This window comes from Molossus molossus, unplaced genomic scaffold, assembly GCF_014108415.1.
Source record: "Molossus molossus isolate mMolMol1 unplaced genomic scaffold, mMolMol1.p scaffold_m16_p_16, whole genome shotgun sequence".
Lineage (NCBI taxonomy): Eukaryota > Metazoa > Chordata > Mammalia > Chiroptera > Molossidae > Molossus > Molossus molossus.
The window spans coordinates 38096275-38120469 of NW_023425351.1; the positions used below are offsets into that span (position 1 = coordinate 38096275).

At 36.1% G+C, this 24195-nt stretch overlaps 1 protein-coding gene and 1 non-coding gene across 6 annotated transcripts in view; one reads left to right on the forward strand and one right to left on the reverse strand.

Moving 5' to 3' along the window:
* The first annotated feature begins 235 nt into the window (after positions 1 to 235).
* LOC118631956 lies at positions 236 to 347 on the forward strand. The gene has a single exon (XR_004959941.1). It is a non-coding gene; the product is annotated as a U6 spliceosomal RNA (small nuclear RNA).
* A 1637-nt stretch (positions 348 to 1984) lies between these two features.
* The window catches only part of VIRMA (vir like m6A methyltransferase associated), a 69621-nt gene continuing 47410 nt past the window's right edge, over positions 1985 to 24195 (reverse strand). For 4 of the 5 annotated variants that reach the window (XM_036263867.1, XM_036263866.1, XM_036263869.1 and 1 more), the window contains 8 exons: positions 22616 to 22748; positions 9583 to 9735; positions 8970 to 9130; positions 7931 to 8027; positions 5842 to 6008; positions 4507 to 4838; positions 2960 to 3103; positions 1985 to 2325 (listed from right to left, as the gene is read on the reverse strand). In XM_036263867.1, coding sequence (XP_036119760.1) covers positions 2171 to 2325; positions 2960 to 3103; positions 4507 to 4838; positions 5842 to 6008; positions 7931 to 8027; positions 8970 to 9130; positions 9583 to 9735; positions 22616 to 22748 — 1342 coding nt within the window. In that variant the 3' untranslated portion in view covers positions 1985 to 2170. The remainder of the gene's footprint in view (positions 2326 to 2959; positions 3104 to 4506; positions 4839 to 5841; positions 6009 to 7930; positions 8028 to 8969; positions 9131 to 9582; positions 9736 to 22615; positions 22749 to 24195) is intronic. The other variant, XM_036263868.1, reaches the window with a different exon arrangement.

Below are 24195 nucleotides of genomic sequence, written 5' to 3' on the forward strand. Positions count from 1 at the left end.
CACAAAAGGGATAGTCATCAGCATGTTGAATTCCTTAGCTTCTCATTTATCTAAGATTCTTAATCAGGCCATTTTTAATTTGCCTGGTATTAATTTGCTTCTACAGTATTACTACTTTGGCTGGCCTGAATTCCTGAATATTATCCTAACAGTCAAATAGCATTAAAAACTCTGATATTTCTCAAAGATTATATTCAACTTAGAGCTAAAAAACAAATAAAGAAAAGTACCTATAGTGCTTGCTTTGGCAGCACATATACTAAAGTTGGAACAATACAGAGAAGACTAGCATGGCCCCTACACAAGGATGACAAACAAATCTGTGAAGCATATCATAAAAAATTTTTAAAAATAAAAGAGATTACATATATAGCCATGTTGTTGTTTTTTTTAAATCCTCACCCAAGGATACTTTTTTCTATTTTTATCATCAGATGGAGTGGGGGAGAGAGACACAGAGACCCATTGATTGGTTGCCTCCCATACAACCCCAACCAGGGTCGGGGACTGAACCTCAAGCAAGGTTATGTGTCTTTTTTTTTTTAATCCTCACCAGAGGATATTTTTCTATTTCTCTTTAGATAGAGTGGAAGGGAGGAGAGAGAGAAAGAGAGGGAGAGAGAAATATCGATGTAACGAAGACACATCCACTGGTTGCCTCCCACACGACCCAGACCAGGGGTGGGGATGAACTGCAGGATGAACTGCAACTGAGGTACATGCCTTTGAACAGAATCAAACCTGCAACTCTGTGGTCCACGGGCCAATGCTCCATGGCTGAGCCAAACCAGGCAGGGCCATATATTCTTATTACTTAACAAATATAATTACTTAAGAAACAATTATTACATGTATGTAAGATATTAGGGACAAACTTCAAATTCTATCTAATGTGAATAATGCTTTAGAGATGAGTTTATTAGGTTTGAGAATTGAAAGGGTTAGGTTATCTTGGGTTTTTGAGGCCATTAGGGATATAGAAAGATTTCCTTTACTTTTCACTTAAACACCAGAATCTTAAGAGCTGAGCTTTTATTCAAAGCGTTCCCCCAACAAACTTTCTATTCACTCACAAATAGTTCAGCAAAACAGAATGATAAAGAATGAAATGAGACTCATACACTCCTTTGTTGTTTAAGAGAAGTCTATATTTTGTCAGTTATATAGGCTCAGCGTGTTATTTCTTCAGAAAAAAATATGGCTATTTTCTGTTATAAACTTATTTCTAGATATAAAGTCCAGATTTTATTAGATTATTTTGGATTCCCAAAATAACTATTAGGATACACCTCATTTTATGCTTTAAATAACTGTGTAATAAAATAGCAAATATAGGTATAGGTATAAAGCTGAAACACAAAGTATGTACACATTTCTAATGTACAAGAGGAAGAGTGTTGTAACTTCTTTTGTTAAAGCCAAAAAGGTTCCCAAAACTATGCACCAGGGCACCCTAGTAAATTAACACAAGTGCCAGTTTACTTTAAAATTTTGAGGGGAACACATCTGTTGGACATAACACAAAGTATTAGTTTGAGGTAGTTTACATTTTCAATATTAGATAGCTCTATATTTCTTCCCATGACAGCTTATTTTTGCAAAACTGGGTTTTTAGCAGTTGTGATAAAGAAGTATTGTACAAAATGCATAGTGGAATAGGAAATGATAGTGGCAGTGTCAACCCAAGCTGATTCCAAGGTGTGAGAAGCTATAGTGTCCACAGTTACTAGTGCTTATGATATAAATTCTCATTAAGTTGTTTGGACCTGATTGCTTAATAAATGGAAGTACTATGCATTTCTTTTGTCCTAGATGTGCTATAAAAAAATTACTAAAACACTAACGGGAACCATGAGCTGAGAAAGTATTGGGAACATCTGTGGTGTAAGCAAGGTATACACTAAGACAAAAGTAATTTCATCATTCGCTTCTACCTAAGAAATTTTCTAATTTATATAAGGAGAAGAAAAAATATATAAAAACATACATACAAAGTTTGGATTTTTATTGAAATCTTGTGTTAACAAAATCTGCTTTCTTCAGATAAAAATATTCTCTCAGAGTCTCCAGATAACTGCTAAAAGTCTAAATTGGTCCTTCAATGTCTTATTTTATTTTTATTGTTGTCATGAAATGTTCATATACACTTAGGATGCTCCCCAAAGAATTTTCATCGTGTAAAGGACCGTACATGACGGCCTCTACCACTGCCTCCACTAACAAACTTTCCTCTTGAGCCTCCACTGCCGCTATTTGCACTTGCCCAGGAAGGTCCAAGTCCCCCACGACCTCTTGAAGCACGGTCACGAGGACTTGGGCGATAGCCTGTAGAAGAAAAAATACAGTATTTAGTTGTAATATCATCCTTTCACTTCCCATTATATGAATATTCATGTATAACACTGAGCTCAAAAACCAAGACAGAAATTACTCTTTGCTCCTTTAAAATCCATGTATAAGTTCTGTGAATGTGTTAAAAGTCCAATGTGAATTGTCCTAGGTAAATCGTTTCATATGTGAATAACATGTTATAAAGTTCTGAAATAAAACTGTTAAGGGGGGTTGGCCCGCAGACCAGAAAACTGTTAAGAGTTATATGCTTACATGTACACACAATATAATACTGTTAACTAAAAATGGAATATACCCCATGAAGATACAGATGTTATTAGACTACTTTGGTCAAAAACATACCTTTAGGATTGGCTTTCATTATTGAAATATAAAAACAGAGCAATCACCATGAAACTGCTCAGACAAGACACAAAGTTCAGAATCTAAAATTTTGATTATTTCTATAGAAAATGTACATTAGGCACTCATTCAGATATAAAATTAAATTGACTTTAAAATTACACATCTACATTCTAAATTATTCTCTCCCAGAATTAGACATTCAACAATTTGAAAATGAGGATTCACCTCTCTCTCAGAAATATCAAGTAGGAAGAATGTGTACCTGTAGAACTAAGTGGTCGTAAAGGTGGAAGAGGGCCCCTATTAAAATTGCTCTGGCCTCCGCGACTTTCATTGTAAGTTCCTCGAGGAGTATTCTGAGCACTCCAACTGGAGCCTCTTGTCCCCTCCCGACGACTGTAGTTTCCTAAAGGCAACACAATCAATATCTTTGTTTCACAACTTCAATTGGATTAAATAAGATTTGACAGATTTTCCTTAACCTTGGAAAGTAATGGAAGATAAACTAAAAAAAAAATTTTAATCCTCACCTGAGGATATTTTTCCATTATCTTCAGATAGAATGGGAGGGAGGGAAGGAAGGGGGAGGGAGAGAAGGAGAGAGAGGGACATCGATGTGAGAGAGACACATTGACTGGCTGCCTCTCGCATGACCCAGATCAGGGCTGGGGACCAAACAGCAACCAAGGTATGTGCCCTTGACCGGAATCTAACCCAAGACTCTTTGGACTGTGGACTGATGCTCCAACTGCTGAGCCAAACCAGCCAGGGCTAAACTGAAATTTTTGTAAATGAAATATACTGTAGAGTGGCAGCATCATACATGGTTAGGAGCACAAGCTCTGGAGCCAGACTGCCAAGGTTCACATACTGGTTCGACCATTTATATTTATGTGTCCTGGTCAGCTGATGATTTTTTCTTCTGTAAAGTAGGTGTATTAACAGCATCTATGTGAGAATATTATATGTCAAGTGCTTATGAAAGTTCCTAACATAGCTATGTTTTTGCTATTAAACTCCTATTCTCTTTCACTCCCATGTTCCTCACTCGGCAACAGGAAAACATGTCATCAATCTACTGTTGAAGTGTAATTTCTATGAATAAACTCAGTTTTGAAAATCCTGAAACAATTTAAAACAGACTAAATATAACATTAGGAATCAAGTACATAAGAGAATCAATAGTGAACATACAGAATAATCTTAAGGAAACTGAAGACAAGTACAACAGCAAAAATAATGTATAAATATTATTCAGAAAGGATAAACACAAGTGTCAATGTAAAAATGAAAATAATCAGCCGAGACTTAATTAAACTCATCACTAAATGTGCGATTTAGCAAAGGTTAACTTAAAAAAAGGTTTTTTTCTATCCAATCAAGTACTCTGCAAATAGTACCACTGGTCTAGAGGAAGCTTCATTTTAGTAGTAGAAAAATACTTTATCTGAATCACTACCATCTCAATCACTTCTATTAAATATTCTAATATTCCAATATTCTAACTCAGCAATTTTCAACCCTTTTCATTTCATGGCACACATAAACTAATTACTAAAATTCTGTGGCACACAAAAAATACATTTTTTTTTTGTCAATGTGACAAAAAAAAATAGGTATCATTTTGATTCATTCACACTGGATGGCTATTGTTGTGTTGGCTGCTGTCATTTTTTTATTTGACAATTTAAGGGAAGAGGTCAGTGACCCTGACTAAATAGTCAGGTATTGCACGTTTTAAAAACTCTTGCAGCACACCAGTTGAAAACCATTGTTTTAACCCATTAGAAAACATACATAAATAGTTACCTTTTGAGGCAGGTGGTGTGAAAAACCTATTTTGACTGTGAAAAGCTCCCCGCCCTCCTCGATTGCCTGAAAATCCACCACGAGAAGAAATCTTCTGTGATACTTTGAGTGGCCGTTTTGGTGGGGGTATTCCATCTTGAGGGACCACTTCTTTACTTTCAGCTGCAACAAAGTCATCCACATGCATAGATGGTGGTCTGCTTGTGTTCTGTTTTCTCTGACGAAAAATATCATGGGGTCGGATACCTTGTCCAAATCCTCCCCTGCCCCTTCCTCTTGGTGGTGGCACAACATGAGCTCGTTTGGCGGGTTCAATGTACTCAGATTTTCCACTATTAAAACAAAAATTACTCCATGAAAACATTTTTAAAAAGCATTTCTTTCCAATGAAAATATAAGTCAATCTTTGCAATATGAAAACTACATTTCAATTATTTCTTATTCCAATGTGGTTACTTTGCAAATATCTCTATAACAGGTAAACCTTGCTTTAATGTATTTAACTGAACTTCACAGATACGGCATTTTTTACAAATTGAAGGCAAGATCCTACACCAGCAAAAAGATTATGACTTACTGAAGGTTTAGATGATAGTTAGCATTGTTTAGCAATCAAGTATTTTGTAATTAATGTACATTGGGTTTTAGACATAATGGAATTGTACACTTTACAGACTATAGTATAATGTAAACATAACTTTTATATGCACCAAGAAACTAAAAATTTCATGTAACTCGCTTTATTATATTTACTTTGTTGCAGTAGTCTGGAACCAAACTTGCGTATCTCCCAAAATATACCTGCACTTTCCATGGAGATACAACAAAAGTAGCTATGAATGGTACTCACATTTTATTGATATGACTAATGATTATTTAAAATAATCCAGTTAACTCTTGTTCAAACTTTTGAAACTCTCATAAGTAAAATAAACAAATGTACTGGGTATGTCTATGTCTTGGCCAAATTATTATCTTTAAAAAATTTCCAAACAATATTCATGATTCAAGTATTATGTCAACTTCTATTATCCTTTTTTCTGAATAGTTGATTGATATTTTTAGATAGAGAGGAAAGGAGAGAGTGAAACATTGATCGGCTACCTCCTGCACACCATCTATCAGGGATGGAGCCCATAACCTGGGCATGTGCTCTTAATCAGGAATTAAGTGGGCAACTTACTGGTATAAGAAACAATGCCCAAACAACTGAGCCACATACATGGGCCAGGGCTTCCCCTTTATCCTTCAACAGTCATGTGTCTGGTTTAAAATACATTAAAAGAAATAAGCTTACATGACCACAATCAATATCTTCAGTAGAATATATTTTACCTTGAAGTTATAAAGGTCTCATGCTTGTGCTTCCCAAGTTTGAATCCTTTAGTTGTCTTGGTTCTCCCTGGAGATGATGGTTCTGACAAAAATGAGCGCTCTAATTCTGAGTGCAAGTCGAAGTCACTACAGCATTTTTCAGAGAGCTCAATTAAGTCAACTTTTACCTGCAGTCATAAAAAAAATCAAACAAAATTTTAAAATACACCTTAAAACACTGTAACATTTGACTACAAAAATTCTTATTTTCTATAAATTATATGACTCAAATTACAGGCCTGTCTCTTTCCATCTTTTCAAAGAGCAGTATCATTGGTAGTTAAAACAAAAATCTTAGGAATTCAGTTGTGGGTTTTTTTTGGTGTGGGGTAGGGTGGTGATGGTTTGGCATTCCTCCCCACAGAAGTGTTATTAATCTAAGAGACCTCAGCTGCCTGACAAGAAAGTCAGGATTTCTCTATATAAATTAACAATGTAGTATCTCCAGAACTTTTTCAAAAGGATGTGAAAATATACTCCGCAAGCCTTATATAGTTAACATATCTGCTATAAAAGGATTCTGTGCCACATATCTCAAAGTCTATGCATTTAATGAGGTTCCAACCTAAGTTTACTTTCAGAGAAATGAAAATTATGCTTACTTTAGTTTTTATTCAAATTTATCAAACCTAAAAGACCTAAAATTTCCCTAAGCCATATAAGGTCACAATAATCATTGCAACACAGCTGTGATTCAAGGTAAAGTTATAAAAAAAAAACAATTAGTAATACAAATGTTTTATGTGATGCTAAATATGGTAGCCACTAACCATGTGTTTATTTAATTTTAAAATAAAATAAAAATAAAATGCAGCTCCTTAATCATATTAGCAACATTTCATTGCTCAACAGTCGCATGCGGTTAGTGGCTACTGTATTGGACAAGATATAGAACATTTCTGTCACTGCATTAGGTTCTATTAGACAGCACAGTTCTAAAGAATCAATTACCAATTTCCAACGAAAAAAGAAATTAATAAAATTTAAATTGAATTGTATAGGATCTTTTAAAGAAGGAAAAAGAACCCTCAATAATATATTAAATACTTTATTTTTTTTAATTTTTAAAACAGGTTTTTATTGACTTTTTTTTTTTTTTAGAGAGAGAGGAAAGGAGACATAGAAACATCAGTGTGAGAGAGAAGCATCAATAGGCTGCCTCCTGCACACCCCCGTACTAGGGATCGAGCACGAAACCCGGGCAAGTGTCCTGACCAGGAATTGAACAGGGACCTCTCAGTCCACGGGACCAAGCTCAATCAACTGAACCACACTGGCCGGGCTTAAATACACTTTAAATGTGAATCATTTTTTTAGGTTAGTTTTTTTTTTTTTTTGGTACATGCCCCTAGCGGGAACTAAACCCGGGACTCTCTGGTCCACAGGCCAACGCTCCAACCACTGAGCCAAATTGGCCAGGGCCATTTTTTTAGTTTTATTGCACATGAGTCATAGCATTTTTTAGACCAGGAAATATAAAATATATTTATTTCACTGATTAAAATATATATATATATATAGTACCGGAAATCATCCTCCCTAATACATTCTGAAAAGCATGAAACAGACTCAATTTTCAGTCTTAATGCAACTATACTATTTTCTACTTGCATTATCTTTAAGGATGTCAATTTCCATTAGTACTACATTCTTTTAACAAATACATTCTTTACATTTATCGAAAGTAAGAGCATCCCTCTCCTTAAACACACATTCAGGAATGATTATAATTTTGTGGGATAATTTATTCTCTACCATAAAATAAAACAAAACAAAATACTTCAGAATACTTATGCAAAAATATGATTTTCCCCTAAAAATGTCTCATTCTCATAGATACAGATCACTAACCAGAAAGAAGTGAAACAAGTAGCATAAAAACTAAGTCCTGGATATCATTAAGTGGGTGACTGACATAAAAATTATACGATATTGGTCCCCAAACTTTTAACAGCTATATAATATGTAACCTATTTTAGAGTTAACAATGCACAAAGAAACAAACAAAAAAACACAACTTTTTACTAAATATTTAGTAATAAAATTATACCAAGTCCAGATCTGCATCAATCTCTTCAGCCTGAAACGGAGTAAACCACATAGATTTCAACTGATCATCCATGACATCAGCTAGTACATATGCAGTTCTGGAACAGAAAAAGTATTTGGTAAAAAGAAGAATCCCAAAATCAAATTTTAACCTCTTCTTCTAAGTAAAATCTGTAGAAAGTACAATTTAAAATGTTACCCTGTAAAAGTAATTTAAAAAACCAATTCAAAAAGCTATTTAAGAATTAAGTATCCTTGCCCTGGCTGGTTTGGCTCAGCAGTTAGAGCATCGGCCTGCGGTCCAGAAAGACCCAGGTTTGGTTCCTGCTAAGGGCACGTACCTCAGTTGTAGTTTGTCCCTGGCCCTGGTTGGGTTGTGTGGGTGGCAGCCACTCGATGTGTCCCTTTCACATCGATGTTTCTCTCTCTCTGTCTTCCTCTCTCTCCCTCCCCCTCTATCTGAACAAAAAATGAAAAAAATGTCCTCGGGTGAGGATTAAAAAAATATATTAAAGAAAAAAAAAAAAGAACTAAGTATCGTTAAAAACCAATAACTTGGAAACTAATCCTGCTATGACAATTTTGACCTTTCAGTAAAATAAAATAGAACACTGGTTTTACTTTCATAAAGCCAAGTTCATTACACTGTACCAATGAGTACCAAAAAAGTCCATATTTAATTTTTCTAAATTTAGACAGTAATTCCATTACAGTGAATAGTCATTATGCTCTGAAAGTACAGTGCTCCAAAGATCAAGAAGCACTGCATATCAGAGATCAGTAAACTATGACCCCCATTCTGCTGGCCTGTTTTTGTACAACCTGTAAGTTAGAAATGGTTTGTATTTTAAGTTTTTCCAAAAGCAAATGAAATAAACAAAAAGCTGTAAAAGAATGTGTAACAGAGGCTTAATGTGGCCTACAAGGCCTAGAATTTTTACTATCTGCCCAGTTACAGAAAAATAGTAAGCTGGCTCTCTCTAGACCCCATCTATTAAATATGCAATATCTACTCAACCACAAAACATTGCTTGTTTTACCTATTGTTAAACAGATTCTGGAGAGATTCTGGAGCTGAAAGTACTGGTTCTACGTCCTGGTCGCCAAGAGGTAAAGGATCACCTGATGACTCCAGCATCTGCTTAAGTCCAACTACATTGTCCAACAACGAATCCAGATTGTCATCATCTTTTGAATGTTCCTAAATACAAACAAAAACAGAATAAGAAGATGCAGGTAAAACTAGAATATTTATGCCCCAAATCTATTAACTCTTTAGTAGAAAAGTTTGAATTATTTAATTACTCAGAAATTTGGAACACCATCAGGGAATTAGCAACTTAACATTAAACATGTTAAAATAAAACAAACTTAACTAAAAACACCTGTCATTTTATTTCTACAGAATGGCAGCAGGGGCACCTGTATTCAAACAATAAACAATTTAAAAAGTACTGCCTTCATTTACTCCTTAAGATTCTTAACATATGAAGGACTTCACTTCAAATTATTAACTCAAAGAGTTATTTCAAATGGTATAAATACCCAACTGAGGGTTCACTATTTTTAAAAAGTCACTAGAAAAACTTGTGCTAGTCAAATGGAAAAGAAAATATGACTTGGGAATGCACTGTTTTTATTTTTATTTTTTACCAAAACAAGTTTCTCTAGTTCAAGGAACAAATTTTCTGGACTTTCTTCTTTGCTTTGTAGAAGCTGTTTTAACTCTGCAGCATTAATACTCATCGTCCGAGATGGATGAGCTCCCTCTACTTCCATGAGACCACTATCATCTCCACAACATCCCTGTAAATGTCACACACAAATTAAATTTGAGAACAATGAAATTTGCAAAGATGCTTCCAAACTTATTCAGATATTTAAGCCATTTGCTGCAATCTTCCCTTCAATGTTTTGGTTTCACATCAGTATAAATGGCTAGTTTCAAGAAGGATTTAGTCAATTCAAAACTAAAATAATTTTTTTTTCTTTTTAGTATGATTCACAAAATAAATAGGTAAATACATGCACTTAATATACTGGCACCAAGATTTCTCAACAAAAATATCCAATAGCGAATACACTGGTACATGCAGGACACATACTGATTGATACTCAAGTTAATAGAATGCCTGCTTAACAAAGAACTGATGAAACCTGAATTTATTTTCTAGAGGTAAGTCAAACAACTAAAGAAACAGTAACTATCATATTTAAGACTATATTCTGTCATGCAGAAAAGTAAATATTTTCTGCTTTAAAAAGTAAGCTAAATATAAAATGAATTTTGAAATGATAATAATTCAAGACTAGGAACGTTATCCAAAAAAACACACAAATCTTGGATCATGACAAAAAATCCATCCATATTGTCACATGAAAAAATTCCTAAGTAGTTTCAAATCTTTAGAACACACCTCTATTTCAAATAACTCAAAATGAATATAGTTTCTTAGGAGACTATACCCACAAATTTAGATACAGAACTTAAATTTTTTTTTTTTTTAATTTTAGAGAGAGAGGAGGGTAGAGGGAGAGAGATAGAAACATCAATGAGAGAGAGAACATCAATTGGCCACCTCCTGCATGACCCCACTGGGGATCAGGCCCACAATCTGGGCCTGTGTCCTGACCGGGAATCAAACTGGAGACCTCTTGGTGCATGGGTTGATGCTCAACCACTAAGCCACACCAGCTGGACAGCACTTAGCATTTTTAAAGAGGCATTAACAATTAAAATTTTGTTTGGGGTGCCTATAGCAGACACATTTCAATGAAACTAAATAAAAGTTATTTTTCAAGGTCAACTGTAATAAAAAAAATAATAAAAGGACAGAGAGGCAAGATGGCTGTAGAATGTGTAGAGGGTACATTCCTTTGCTCCCAGCCAGTGACCAAATTTATAGCTAAAATATTGTGCAAACAACTTAGAAAACCAAGTGACATGTGGCTGATCAGAAATATTATATCTGCCCTGGCTGGTTTGGCTCAGCAGTTGTTAGAGCATTGGCCCTAAAGATCAAAGGGTTGTAAATTCAATTTCCAGGCAAGGGCCCATACCTGGATTGCAGGTTCGATTCCTGGTCCCCGGTGGGGTTGAGCAGGAGGCAATCAACTGATGTGTCTCTCTCACATCGATGTTTCTCTCTCTTTCACTATCTCCCTCCTCTCTCCACAAATCAGTGGAAAAATATCCTCAGGTGAGGATTAACAGGGAGGGAGGGAGGGAGGAAGGAAGGAAGATTATATAAAGAGCATTGAAGAAGCCACATGGAGTCTCACAAAGGAGAAACCCCCCACCTCACCCCAAGCGGGTGCAATGGCTGAGAGGCGAGGCCCAGGAATATCAGCTACAAAGCTCCTTCTCCTGAGTGAGTGGTCTCAACCCCAGACAGAGATCCCAAAACTAGAGCAGCAGAGACAGGAAAAAGAGCCCCTATAGCATCAAATAGAGGGAAGCAGACGATTCTGTCTGCCTTGGATACTCAAACTGCACATTCCCAGTGAAGGAATGCTCCTATTATTAGCAGCCCCAGACTGAGAAGTTCTCTCTGGGCTCTGACTGCTGGAGATGCTGTGCTGCCATGTTTGGGTCCAGTGGAAGGATTTGTGGTCTGCACCCAGCAGTGACTTTGAGAAGCCCTCTACTTTCTTGAAAGGTACTGTGCAGAGCCACAGTCATTGACAAAACTGTTTAGCTTGAGGAAAGTGGAAAGGCCTCCCACCCTCAGTGAATGGTCAGAACCCTTCTCCCTATGTTAGTGGAGCCTCCCAGATTGCTCCATCCTCTGGGATTTTTGGCCCATGCTGCAGAGTTCGGAGCCCAAGTCGAGCTAAAAATTTTGGCCAGCACTTTGCTGAGAACAGCCGTGCAGAGAGAGCAAAGTCCAGCGCAGGGCTGATTTTCTACCCTCTCCTGCTTGGACTGTGATGTGAGGGTGCCCGTTCCACACAGAGCTGGGATTTTGGACTGTATCCCCTGGTGAGGCTTCTGTTGGGGAGACAGATGGGCGAGAGCTGGGATCTGTGACTACATTGTGGGGAGGCTGGTCTGAGCTTACTATGAGTTTCGCCAGGCAGCCCTAGGAAGAAGAGGTAGACAGACCTCGGAAGAAGAAGTAGAGCCCATACAACGCTCCCGCAGGCTGCGAACACCACCCCCCAAAAAAACTGTTTGATTCAGCCCTGCGAAGTCCCAGACAACCCTGCTAAGCGCAGTTCTGTGGGGGACAGAAAAGTGGCTCAGAGCAGGATATTCCAAGTGACAGACCCTCAGAGTCTATTGCCTGGGACTGGGAGAAAGTGCTTAGCCCGTTCCTGCGGGCTGAGGAGATTCTTTAGAGCAATCCCCCTGAGCCCAGGGTGGTTGAAACTGCTCCTGCAGAGAATACTGCAGGCTGTAACAAACCTGAACCTGAAGCAAACCCCTTTCAGGGGAACCAGAGTTAGAGTTTCTGGTAGAGACTGAGGAGCTTGGCTTTGAAGCAAAGACTAATTTCCCCTCACTAAGTGCCTGACTGCATAATCTCCAAGCAGGGAGCCCACTAGCCCGAGCTAGGCTAGCCTGGATCCATCCAGCACTCTTTGGAAGGCTCTGAAGGAAAACCAGGAAACATCAGGGGGGAGGAAGAGTAGCTGACAGGTGGAGGCAGACCTCAGGGAGTCTCAGTGGACCACAGATCTGCCCCCAGCTCTAAGATGAAAGAAGCCAACCACACAGATTGGTCCTTCCCATGCACACACAGGTCTAGCAGATGCAGACATAAACAGTGAACAGAGTGGTAACTGCATACAGGTAGTCCAACAACTATATGCCAACAAAATTGACAATGGGTGAAATGGACAAATTCCTAGAAACATAATCTTTCAAACTGAATCAGGTAGAAGCAGAACATGTAAATAAACCAGTAACAATTAATGAAATTGAAGCAATTAAAAAAAAAAAAAAAAAACTCACAGCAAACAAAGACTTAGACCAGATGGCTTCACAGGCATATTTTACCAAACACTTAAAGAAGAACTAACACCTGTCCTCAAACTATTCCAAAAAATTCAAGATGAAGGAAGACTTCTGAGCTCTTTTTATGAGGCCAACAATTATACTAATACCCAAACCATATAAAGACCCAACAAAGAAAGAAAATTATAGGCCACTGATGAACATAGATGCTAAAATCCTCAACAAAATATTAGCAAATAGGATCAAGAAATACATTTAAAAAATCGTACACCACAATCAAGATTTATCCTGGGGATGCATGGTTGGTACAGTATTCAAAAATCAATAATTTTATGTATCATATAAACAAAATGAAAGATAAAAACCACATGATCCGCCCTGGCTGGTTTGGCTCAGCAGTTGGAGCGTTGGCTTGTGGTCCAGAGAGACCAGTGTTCAGTTCCCACTAGGGGCGCTTATCTCAGTTGCAGTTTGTCCTCAGCCCCTGGTTGGTCGTGCAGGTGGCAGCCGCTGGATGTGTCCCTTTCATGTCGATGTTTCTTTCTCTCTCTCTCTTCCTTTCTCTCCCTCCCACTTTATCTGAACAAAAAATGGAAGAATGTCCTCAGGTGAGGATAAAAAAAACAAAAACAAAAACACGTGATCCTATCAATGGATGCAAAAATAGCGTTCAATAAAATCCAACACCCATTTATGATAAAAACTCTCGGGAAAGTGGGAAGAGAGGAATCATACCTCAACATAAATAAGGCCATATAGCCCTGGCTAGTTAGAGCACTGGCTTGCAGACCAGAGTCGTGGGTTTAATTACAGTCAAGGGCACGTACCTTGATTGCAGTTCAATCCCTGGCCCTGGTTGGAATCGTGCAGGAGGCAACCAACCAGGTGATGGGTCTCTCTCACACTGATGTTTCTCTCTCTCTCTTTCCCCCCACTCTATCTGAAAATCAATGAAAAAATATCGTCAAGTGAGGATTTAAAAAAAAGGCCATATAAAAAAACCTACAGCCAACATCATACTCAATGGGCGAAAACTAAAAGTGTTTCCCTTAAGATCAGGAACACTAAAGGAATGTGTGCTTTCACCACTAACATTCAACACAGCACTGGAAGTGAAAATTCCACAGCAATCAGATGAGAAGAAATAAAAGGTACCCAAATTGGAAAAGAGAAAGTAAAACTGTCATTATTTACAGGTGACGTGATATTATATATAGAAAACCCTAAAAGCTCCACCAAAACAAAACTACTGGATCTAAAAAATGAATTCGGAAAAGATGCAGGCTACAAAATCAATATCCAGAAATCAACAGCATTTTTATACACTCTCCCCCTCACTCTATCTGAAGATAAACGCAAAAATGTCCTTGGGTGATTAAAAAAACAACAAAAAAAACCACAAATGTAACATTGTGGTGCAGTAGGTTGGTTGGTCAATATTAGGGTAGATTGTGCATCAATAATAGGAAAGGAAAGGAGGTTGTGCATGGGAAGAGGGATGGGAGGGGTCAGGGGTATATAGGAACTTCTGTACCTCCCATTCAATTTTGCTGTGAATCTATTACTGCTCTAGAAAAATAAAATCTATTTAAAATAAAACTGTTTGGGAGACAGATTTTTTTTAAAGCTGTGAACTAATTAAAATATTTGGAATGACGTAAAATATTCATCTCCCCACACTATCGTTATTATTATTATTATAAACAAGAGTAGTTTTGAACAAAATACACTGCATTTTAAATTGTAATCCACTTACTTGTTAATTAAAGCAATCTTGGAAAAGAGTAAAACTTATCACATTTTAAAGTTTTCTGTATATACATTACTGCAAGAAGTAGTAAGAAATTTTTAAAAAATATTTTTAAAATAATAATATATAGATATTTCAAAAAAATAAAAATTTTATCAAATTTGTGATAACATTTCAAATCTCCTTATTCATTTGAAAAGTACTTCAGCTATTAAATTGTACAAGACATTGTACAAGTACTCTGGGGAAAAGCTAATATGACACTATCTCTTGCCCTGGCCAGTTTGGCTCAGCGGTTGGAGCATCGACCTGTGGTCCGGAGAGACCCAGGTTTGGTTCCCGCTAAGGGCACGTACCTCGGTTGCAGTTTGTCCCTGGCCCTGGCTGGGTCATGCGGGAGGCAGCCACTCGATGTGTCCCTTTCACATCAATGTTTCTCTCCCTCTCTCTCCCCCTCCCACTCTATCTGAACAAAAAATGGAAAAATGTCCTCAGGTGAGGATAAAAAAAAAAGACATGATCTCTTACCTAAGCAAGCTAATAGTCAAAAAGTGAGGTGGGAAATGATAGTCACATAAATAATATACAAAAATACAAAAACAAAAACATGCTGTGAAGTGTACAGAAAGAAAAGTAATCTTAAAAGGCTTTACAAATTGGGGTGCATTGAAACAGACACTATGGCCCTGGCCGGTTTTTCTCAGTGGTTAGAGCATCAGCCCATGGGCCAGAGAGGCCCGGGTTTGGTTTCCCCCAGGGGCACATATCTCCGTTGCAGTTTGTCCCCGGCCCCTGTTGGGGTCATGTGGGTGGCCACTCAATGTGTCTCTCTCACATCGATGTTTCTCTCTCCCTCCCACTCTACCTGAAAATAAATGCAAAAATATCCTCGGGTGAGAATTAAAAGCAAACAAACAAAAAAATCAGGCACTATGAACAGATAATTAGTTTGACCAAAAGAGAGAGAGAGAAAGAGGGTAGGAGAGTGATACCAACCAACAAACTTAGAGAAGCAGAGAAGCATGGCCAAGAAGAGATGTATAAGTAGATGAGATTTAGGATGATGGCATAGTATAAAATGTTTTCTAAGGGAGAAGAGGCTGCAAAGATAACTTTCTCGCTAAACAATGTATAGTATTGAATGACATTCTAAAAGGTTTGAAATTTATTCAACAAATACCAAATATTATTGTATGGTGGAGAGACATAATCTGATGTCTGCTTTATCAGAATGTAGGACCTCACTCAGAACTATTTAGAATGTATCAGAGAAATAAATGTTTGGAAGGAAACTGGAAAGAAAGCTAATACAACATGCTTCAAGAAAATATCAATAAGGAGCTAAGAATTATTTTAAAAACTAAATATAAATCCCGGAGTGGAAAAAGACAATAAATGAAATGAAAAATTTGCTTGAGAAGCTCCGTAGCAGATCTGATAAAAGAATGAATCAGTGAACCTGAAGACAGATCAACTGAGCTTTACGGAATAGAAAGAAAAAAGAATCTTTAGAGACCAGTCAGGTGCCACCAAGGGCTTTAACAGAGAGTCTCGGAAGAAGAATGAGAGCAAGTCAGAAAGAATATATCTGAAGAAATAATGGATGAAAAACATTAACTTACACTTCCAAAAGGATTAACAAACTCCTGATAGAATAAACTCAGAGATCCACAGCATGATCAAAGAGAGTTAAAAACAGCCCTGGCCAGTTTGACTCAGCGATTGGAGTGTTGGTCCATGGATCAGAGAGTTCCGGGTTCAGTTCCCGCAAGGGAACATACCTCGGTTACAGTTTGTCCCTGGCCCTGGTTAGGGTTGTGTGGGTGCAACCAGTTAATGTGTCTTCTCTCTCATATCAATGTTTCTCTTTCTCTCTTCTTCCCTCTCTCCCTCCTGCTCTATCTGAAGATAAATGCAAAAAATGTCCTCAAGTAAAGCTATATATAAAAAAAAGGAGAGTCAAAGACAAAGAATCATGAAAGCATCAAAACAGGTAAATCAGCTAATAAAGGGAATCCTCAATAAGATTAACAGCTGATTTGTTGTCAGGAACCATGGAAGCCAGATTGCAGTAGGAAGACATTTCAAAGTGCTGAAAGTACACTATCAATCAAGAATTCTATAAGCCACACAACTATATTTCAAAAACAAGGGAGAAATAAAGACATTATCGGATTTTTTTAAAAAAGAGAGAGAGAAAAGTCATCATTAGCAGACATACTCTACAATAAAGCTAAAGAAAGACCTTCAGATTGACATCAAAGGATACTACACAGTAACCTCAATCCAAATGAAGAATAAAAGGGGCAGTAAAAGTTAACTACAGCCCAGCTGGTGTGGCTCAGTGGATTGAGCACTGTCCCATGGACTGAGGTCCCAGTTCGATTCCTGGTCAGGGCACATGCCCAGGTTGCAGGCTCAATCCCCAGTAGGGGGCATGCAGGAGGCAGCCAATTGATATTTCTCTCACATTAATGTTTCTATCTCTCTTTCCCATCCTCTCTCTCTAAAAAAAAAAAAATCAATAAAAACATATTTAAACAAAAAAAGAAAAAGTTAATTACATAGGTAAAAAGTATAAGCATGTTTTTGTTTGTAACTCTTCTCCTAAATTAAAAGACAACAGAATAAAGCAATAATAATAAAACTGTGTAGATGAGTTTATAATATATAAAAATGTAATTTGTGTGATAATAGCACAAGAAAAAGAACAAAGCTATAGTATAGCAATTTTTATATACTTCTGAAATTATGTTGTTATTAAGGTGTTAAATGTAGTACCTAGGGCAACCACTAAGAAAAATTTTTTAAAAGAAGGGAATAAAGACATTTAAATGGCATAGTAGAAAATACCTGTTTAACACAAAAGACAAAATGAAGATAAAGAGGAACAAAAAAAAATAGAGATTAAGTAGCAAAAACAGAAGGTGTAAACATTACCTATTAATAATTAAACATAAATGGATTGACCATACCAATTAAAACAAAAAAATTGGCAGAATGTGAAAATACGATATAAAACAAAACATGATCCAATTATAGGCTGTCTACATGAGACACATTTTAGATCAAGATACAGATAGGCTGAAAGAAAAAGACTAAAATATATATACCATTCAAATAACCAAAACAGAACTGAATGGAGTGGCTATACCAATAATACAAAATAAAAGTTTAGACAAAGTCATAACTAAAGACAAAACACATTTTATAAATAAAAAGGGTCAATCAATCAGGAAGACAACAATTATGAACATATATGCACCTAACAATGAAGCAAACACCAACAGAAGTAAAGGGAGATATACATAATTTGTCAATAATAGCTGGAGAACTGTTACCACTTTCAGTAGTGGACAGAACAACTACACAAAAAACAAGGAAACAGAAGACTTAAACAACTATAAACCATCTAGTAACAGGTAGAGAACATACCACCAAACATTAGCAGAAGACACATTCTTTTCAAGTGCACATGTAACATTCTCTAGTATAGAACATGTCCTAGGCTGCAAAACAAGCTCAGTAAATTTAAAGTAATTAAAACCATATGAAGTCTGTTCTTTAACCACTGGAATGAAATTAAAAATTAAAAGGAAAATTTACAAGTATTTGGAAATTTTTAACACATTTCTAAATAACCAAGTGCCAAAGATGAAATCATAGGGTCAATTAGAAAATACCTGTAAATAAACAAAACAAAAACTGTGACATACCAAAAGTAGTCAACAGAGGGAAATTTATGGCTGTAAGTGCCTACATTAAAAAAGAAGAATCTCAAATCAATAACCTAAACTTCCACCTTAAGAAACTAGAAAAAGAGTAAACTAACCCAAAGCAAAGAAACAATATAGATTAAAGCAGAAATAAATGAAATAGAGAATGGAAAAGTAATATAAAATATCAAAGAAACAAAATTTGGTTTTTTGAAAAGATCAACAAAACTCATAAACCTTTAGTTAGACTAACCAAAGGGGTGAGGGGAAAGGACAGAGAAGACATAATTAAGAATGAAAAAGGGGCTTTGGTCGGTTTGGCTCAGCGGTTGGTCGGCCCTCGGACCAATGAGTCGCAGGTTCAATTCCAGTCAAGGGCGCATACCTTGGTTGCAGTTTGTCCTCGGCCCTGACTGGGGTTGTGTGGGAGGCAACCAGTCACTATGTCCTTCTCACATCGCAGTTTCTCTCTCTCTCCCTCTCACTCCATCTGAACAAAAATTGAAAAATATCCTCAGGTGAGGAGTTAAAATAAAAAAAAAATAAAAGAGAATGAAAAAGGGGACACCATTAATAACCTTATAGACAGAAAAAAGTCTGTAAGACTATTGTGTGTCAAGTTAATAATGTAGTTGAATGAAGAACAAATTCCTAAAAAGACACAAACTACAAAGTGACTCAAGAAGATACAGAAAATCTGAATAGATTTATATCAAGTAAAGCATTTGGTTAGTTACAAAAACACTGTCCACAAAGAAAAGCCTAGGCAAAGGTGGCATCACTAGTGGGGCGAACTCTCCCAAATGTTAAAGAATTAACAACAAACCCCTTACAAAAAATAAAAGGATAGAACACTTCCAGCTCATTGTATAAAACAAATGCCCCAAGAAAAGAAAGCTACAGACCAGTATTCCTATAAATATAAACCCAAAAATCCTCAATAGAGTAAAGCAAACAATTTAGCAACATATAAGAAGGTTAGTACACCATGACCAAGTAGAATTATGCCAAGAATACAAGATCAGTTCAACATGTGAAAATCAATCAATGTAATACACTATTACCAGTACAGAAAAACAACATGGTCATCTCAATAGAGACAGAAAAAGCATTTAACAAAATTCAACACCTTTCATGATAAAAACACTCAACTACAAATAGAGGGAAATGTCTTCAGTCTTGTAAAAGACATATATGAGTAACTATAACAAATAATTGTATTTAATGGTGAAAAATTGAATGAATTCTTCCTAAGATCAGGAACAAGACAAAAATGTCAACTCTTGCCACTTAAAAAAAAATATATATGCTTTCATTGATTTCAGGGAAAGGGAGAAGGAGACAGAAATATCAATCAGGTGCCTCCTGCACACCCCTTACTGGGGATCGAGCCTGCAACCAGACTATGTGTCATGACCAGGAACTGAACAGGTGACCTCCTGGTACATGGGACAACGCTCAACCAACTGAGCCATAGTGGCTGGGCAACTCTTGCCACTCTTTTTTTTAAATCCTCACCCAAGGACATTTTTGCATGTATCCTCATATAGAGCAGGAGGGAGAGAAGGAGGAAGAGAGAGAGAGAAACATCAATGTGCGAGAGAGACATCAAGTGGTCGCCACCCACACGAACCCAACCGAGGCTGGGGACAAACCACAACAAAGGCATGTGTCCTTCGCAGGAACCAAACCTAGGACTCTGGTCCACGGGCTGATGCTGTAACCGCTGAGCCAAACCAGCCAGGGCAACTCTTGCCACTTTTATTCAACATGTGCTGGAGGTTCTTGTGAGAGGAATTAGGCAATAAAAAAAACAAAAAGGTATCCAGATTGGAAAGGAAGAAGGTAGACTACCTCTACTTGTAGATGACGTGATCTTGTATATATAAAATACTAAGTTATTAGGTAAAAAAACTATTAGAATAAACAACTTCCGCAAGGCTGCAGGACACAATATCAATATACAAAAATCAACTGTATTTCTAAACACAAAGAAGAATTCAGAAATGAAATTAAGAAACAATTCCATTTATAATAGCTTTAAAAATTACAAATTTAGAGGCATTCACTTAAAAGAGGTATAAGACTTGTACTTTGAAAACAATGCAACGTCGTAGAAAGAAATTAAAGATGACCCCAATAAATGCACAGCCATCCCATTTCCATGGACATGAAGATTTAATGGTAATACTCCCAAATTTGATCTACAGATTCAGTACAATTCCCATAGTGGCTGCAGAGGCTAAGGGCAAGAGTGAATGGAGAGTTTTGTTAGAGTACAAAGGTTCTTTGGTGGGTTATGAAATCATTTTAAAATTAGACAGTAATGATGGTCGTACAATTCTATGAATATACTAAAAACCACTGAATCATCAGTTTAAAAGGGTGAATGTTATGGGATATGAATTACATTTCAATCAAAATGTTACCAAAAAAAAAGGAACAAGGAAAAATCTAAGGTAATAAATAGGAATATAAAAGAAGAAATAAAGTATGAATAAATTAATGAAGAATGAGCAGCTGCTGAAAATTATGAACAGAAGACGGAAAACTGGCTACTATTTCATGATTTCTCTACTGAATATCAGGGAAGATCAATGATATAAAAATATGAAATAAGTTTGTGGGGGAAGATAATGAATTTTATTTTGGACATTCAGAGATTCTATCCACTAGCTAAGAGCAAATACAGGCAAGGGAAAGAGAAAAGGAATCTAGAATATTGCAAGAGAGATCTACATCACAGATAGAAATGAGGTAATGCAGGGGAACATTTTTCTCTGACTAAGGAAGGAGACAATAGATTAAAAAGAACAAGGAAACAATCTAGGGGAGAGTGAAAAGATTTAGAAATTAAACAAAATGGCCTTGATCTTCCTAATGAAGGAGTTAAGAAACAAAAATGCATTGATAAAGGATAAATAGAAGCATTAATCAGCAGTGCTTGAGGGCCCAGCAGATTCTGGATATCATGAATAAACACTGGTTGGTGGTTTTAGATTAGGAACTGTTTAACTGATGATATGCATAAGAAAATCTACCATATTGATTTGTTAGCAACATGTCACTTATGATCTGGTGAAACTAATAAGTAGTCTTCCATCAAGTAAAATTCAAATCTCTTTAGGGCATCCACATTCCTACTGTTAAATATGCCAGTCTTCTAAAATCAAAGCATCTGGCAACATAATCACTTTAATAAACTTTGTGACACAAACAATAATTGATCAATAAAGTTGGCATGACAATAGTTATAAATATAACAGGCAGCCAAAAATGGCTTATTGGAGTAAATATTCTCAATATAAATTATATGCATAAGAGAAAAATATTAAACAGTAAACTTAATTTTTTCTTATGAAAGCCTTCCATATTATATTTATTTTGATAACACTGTACTAATCAAGTCCTCTACAATTCCTCCCAAACAGAAACCTTACATAGGAGTGAAATTTCTTAAATCAGTGTTGACAGACTACTAACCCATGGGATGTTAACAGTTGTGCACACAAACACGTATTTTGCAAGCAATATATTTGGACAAAATTGAATTAGATTGCAATAAAGCAAGTTTCTATTTATTTGAAACCTTTTAGAATTCTTAATATACTAATGTGCAGTTAAGTTCCATCAGGAGAGACATTTCCAAACTTATTTGACCATAAACATTTTTTAAAGGCAGGCCTATAATGACTTCTGGAAATGTGTCCACAACACACAGCATGATTTTGTAAAGTACTAATAAGAGGAACTCTTAATAAGATTTTAGAGTCAAATAATCTAATTTAATTTATATCTAAGATGGGCCCAAATAGTCTAGTATAATAAACTTTACATTCACCCCAAAATCACAGCAGCCAAAATATAATCAGTAAATGCTCATTTAAGTGACAGGAAGCAAAAACTTAATTATGAGACTGATAAAAATTGACTATTTTGAGACCCTAGCAAGGTAACTCAATGTAAAAAAATACACTATAGATAGTATTTTTCTGTATTTAAGTTGCAAATCAGAGAGTATTCATAAATTAATGTCTAATAAATTAGAGTTCAATAAAGTCACTTAAACAGCTATCTTTTTTAATAAATAAAAAATCTAATTTTATAGTAGAGGGAGAATACAGGAAAAAACATGATTCTAAATTCCAAATTCCAAAAAACATTATTCTAAGATTTTTTTTAACGCATGTGATTTTTAAATTTATGATAAAAAGTTTATAACTTTAATACAAATACATATAATTATACATATACACTTACCATTGTGTCAGAGTTAAGAATTTGTCTCATAAATTCCAAAAATGAAGATGCAAGTTCACCTGTGTCCTTACTAAAAGTGCTGACCACTCGCTTCAGTAAACTATGCAGAGCATTACTGTTTTTTCTTAAAGAACTGTAAATAAAAAAATAGAAAGGAAAAGTCTTAAAATTTGCATATATAAATCTAGTATGAGAAATGAACTATCTCAGTTCAGACAAAATAAAACTCAGTCCACCATTTTAAAAAATGTGAAAAGTACTTTGTTGTGTCTGTACACAAACCATGTAACAGAACATTATTCACAGCTGACATTTCCTTTTAAAGATAAGCTTCAAGTTCTTAAAAAAAAATGTTCCACTAACTATATGGGAGAGCATAACTGCCAATGATACATCAGATAAGGGGCTAATTTCTAAAATATATAGAGTACTCCCCTACAACTCAACAAAAGGAAGAAATAATCCAATTAAAATGGGCAGAGGGCCTAAATAGACACCTCTCCAAAAAGGACACAAATGGCCAAGAGATATAAAAAAATGCTCAAAGCCACTAATCATCAGAGAACAACTATGAGGTATCATCTCACACCTGCCAGAATGGCTGCCATCAACAAATCATCAAACAACAAGTGTTGGCGAGGGTGTGGAGAAGAGGGGACTCTAGTACACTGCTGGTGGGAATGCAGACTGGTGAAGTCACTATGGAAAACAATATGGCGCTTTCTCAAAAAATTAAAAATTGACCTGCCATTTGACCCAGTGATCCCACTTTTAGGAATATATCCTAAGAAGCCTGAAACACCAATGAGAAAGAATATATGCACCTCTATGTTCATGGCAGCATTATTTACAATCGCTAAGATCTGGGAACAGCCCAAGTGTCCATTAATAGATGAGTTGATAAAAAAGCTGTGGTACATTACATGTACACAATGGAATACTATGCAGCTGTAAGAAAGAGAGATCTCTTATCCTTTGAGGCGACATGGAGGGACCTAGAGAGCATTATGCTAAGTGAAATTAGCCAATCAGAGAAAGACAAATACCACATGATCTCACTTATTTGTGGAATATAATGAACAAAATAAGCTGATGAACAAAATAGACCCAGAGACATAGAAAGGAGTATAGTTCAGACTGACAAACCTCAGAGGAGGGGGGCACGGGAGAATGGATGAGATAAACCAAAGAACTTATATGCATGTATGTGTAACCAATGGACATAGACAACAATGCTGGGGGGGGTGGGACGAGGAGGAGGGTATCTAGGAGGGAAAATGGAGAAACACCTGTAACAAAAATAAATTATTAAAAATTGAAAATAAATAAATAAATAAAATAAAATTACTAGACAAAGTTTTAAGTAGAAATAGGATGTTTGCATAGTCTCAAAGCATATTCTCCAAAAGATTTAGTAATTAAAAAAGGAAAATCAGTAATTCTGCAGTAAAGAGTCTTGACAGATAGCACCTCGGTCTAGTGATAAAGGAAATATCATCAATCATGTATTTCCTGATATGATGCACTAAGAAACATATATCACTTCCCTGGTATCCTTCTCAATCTAATAAAAAGAAAAC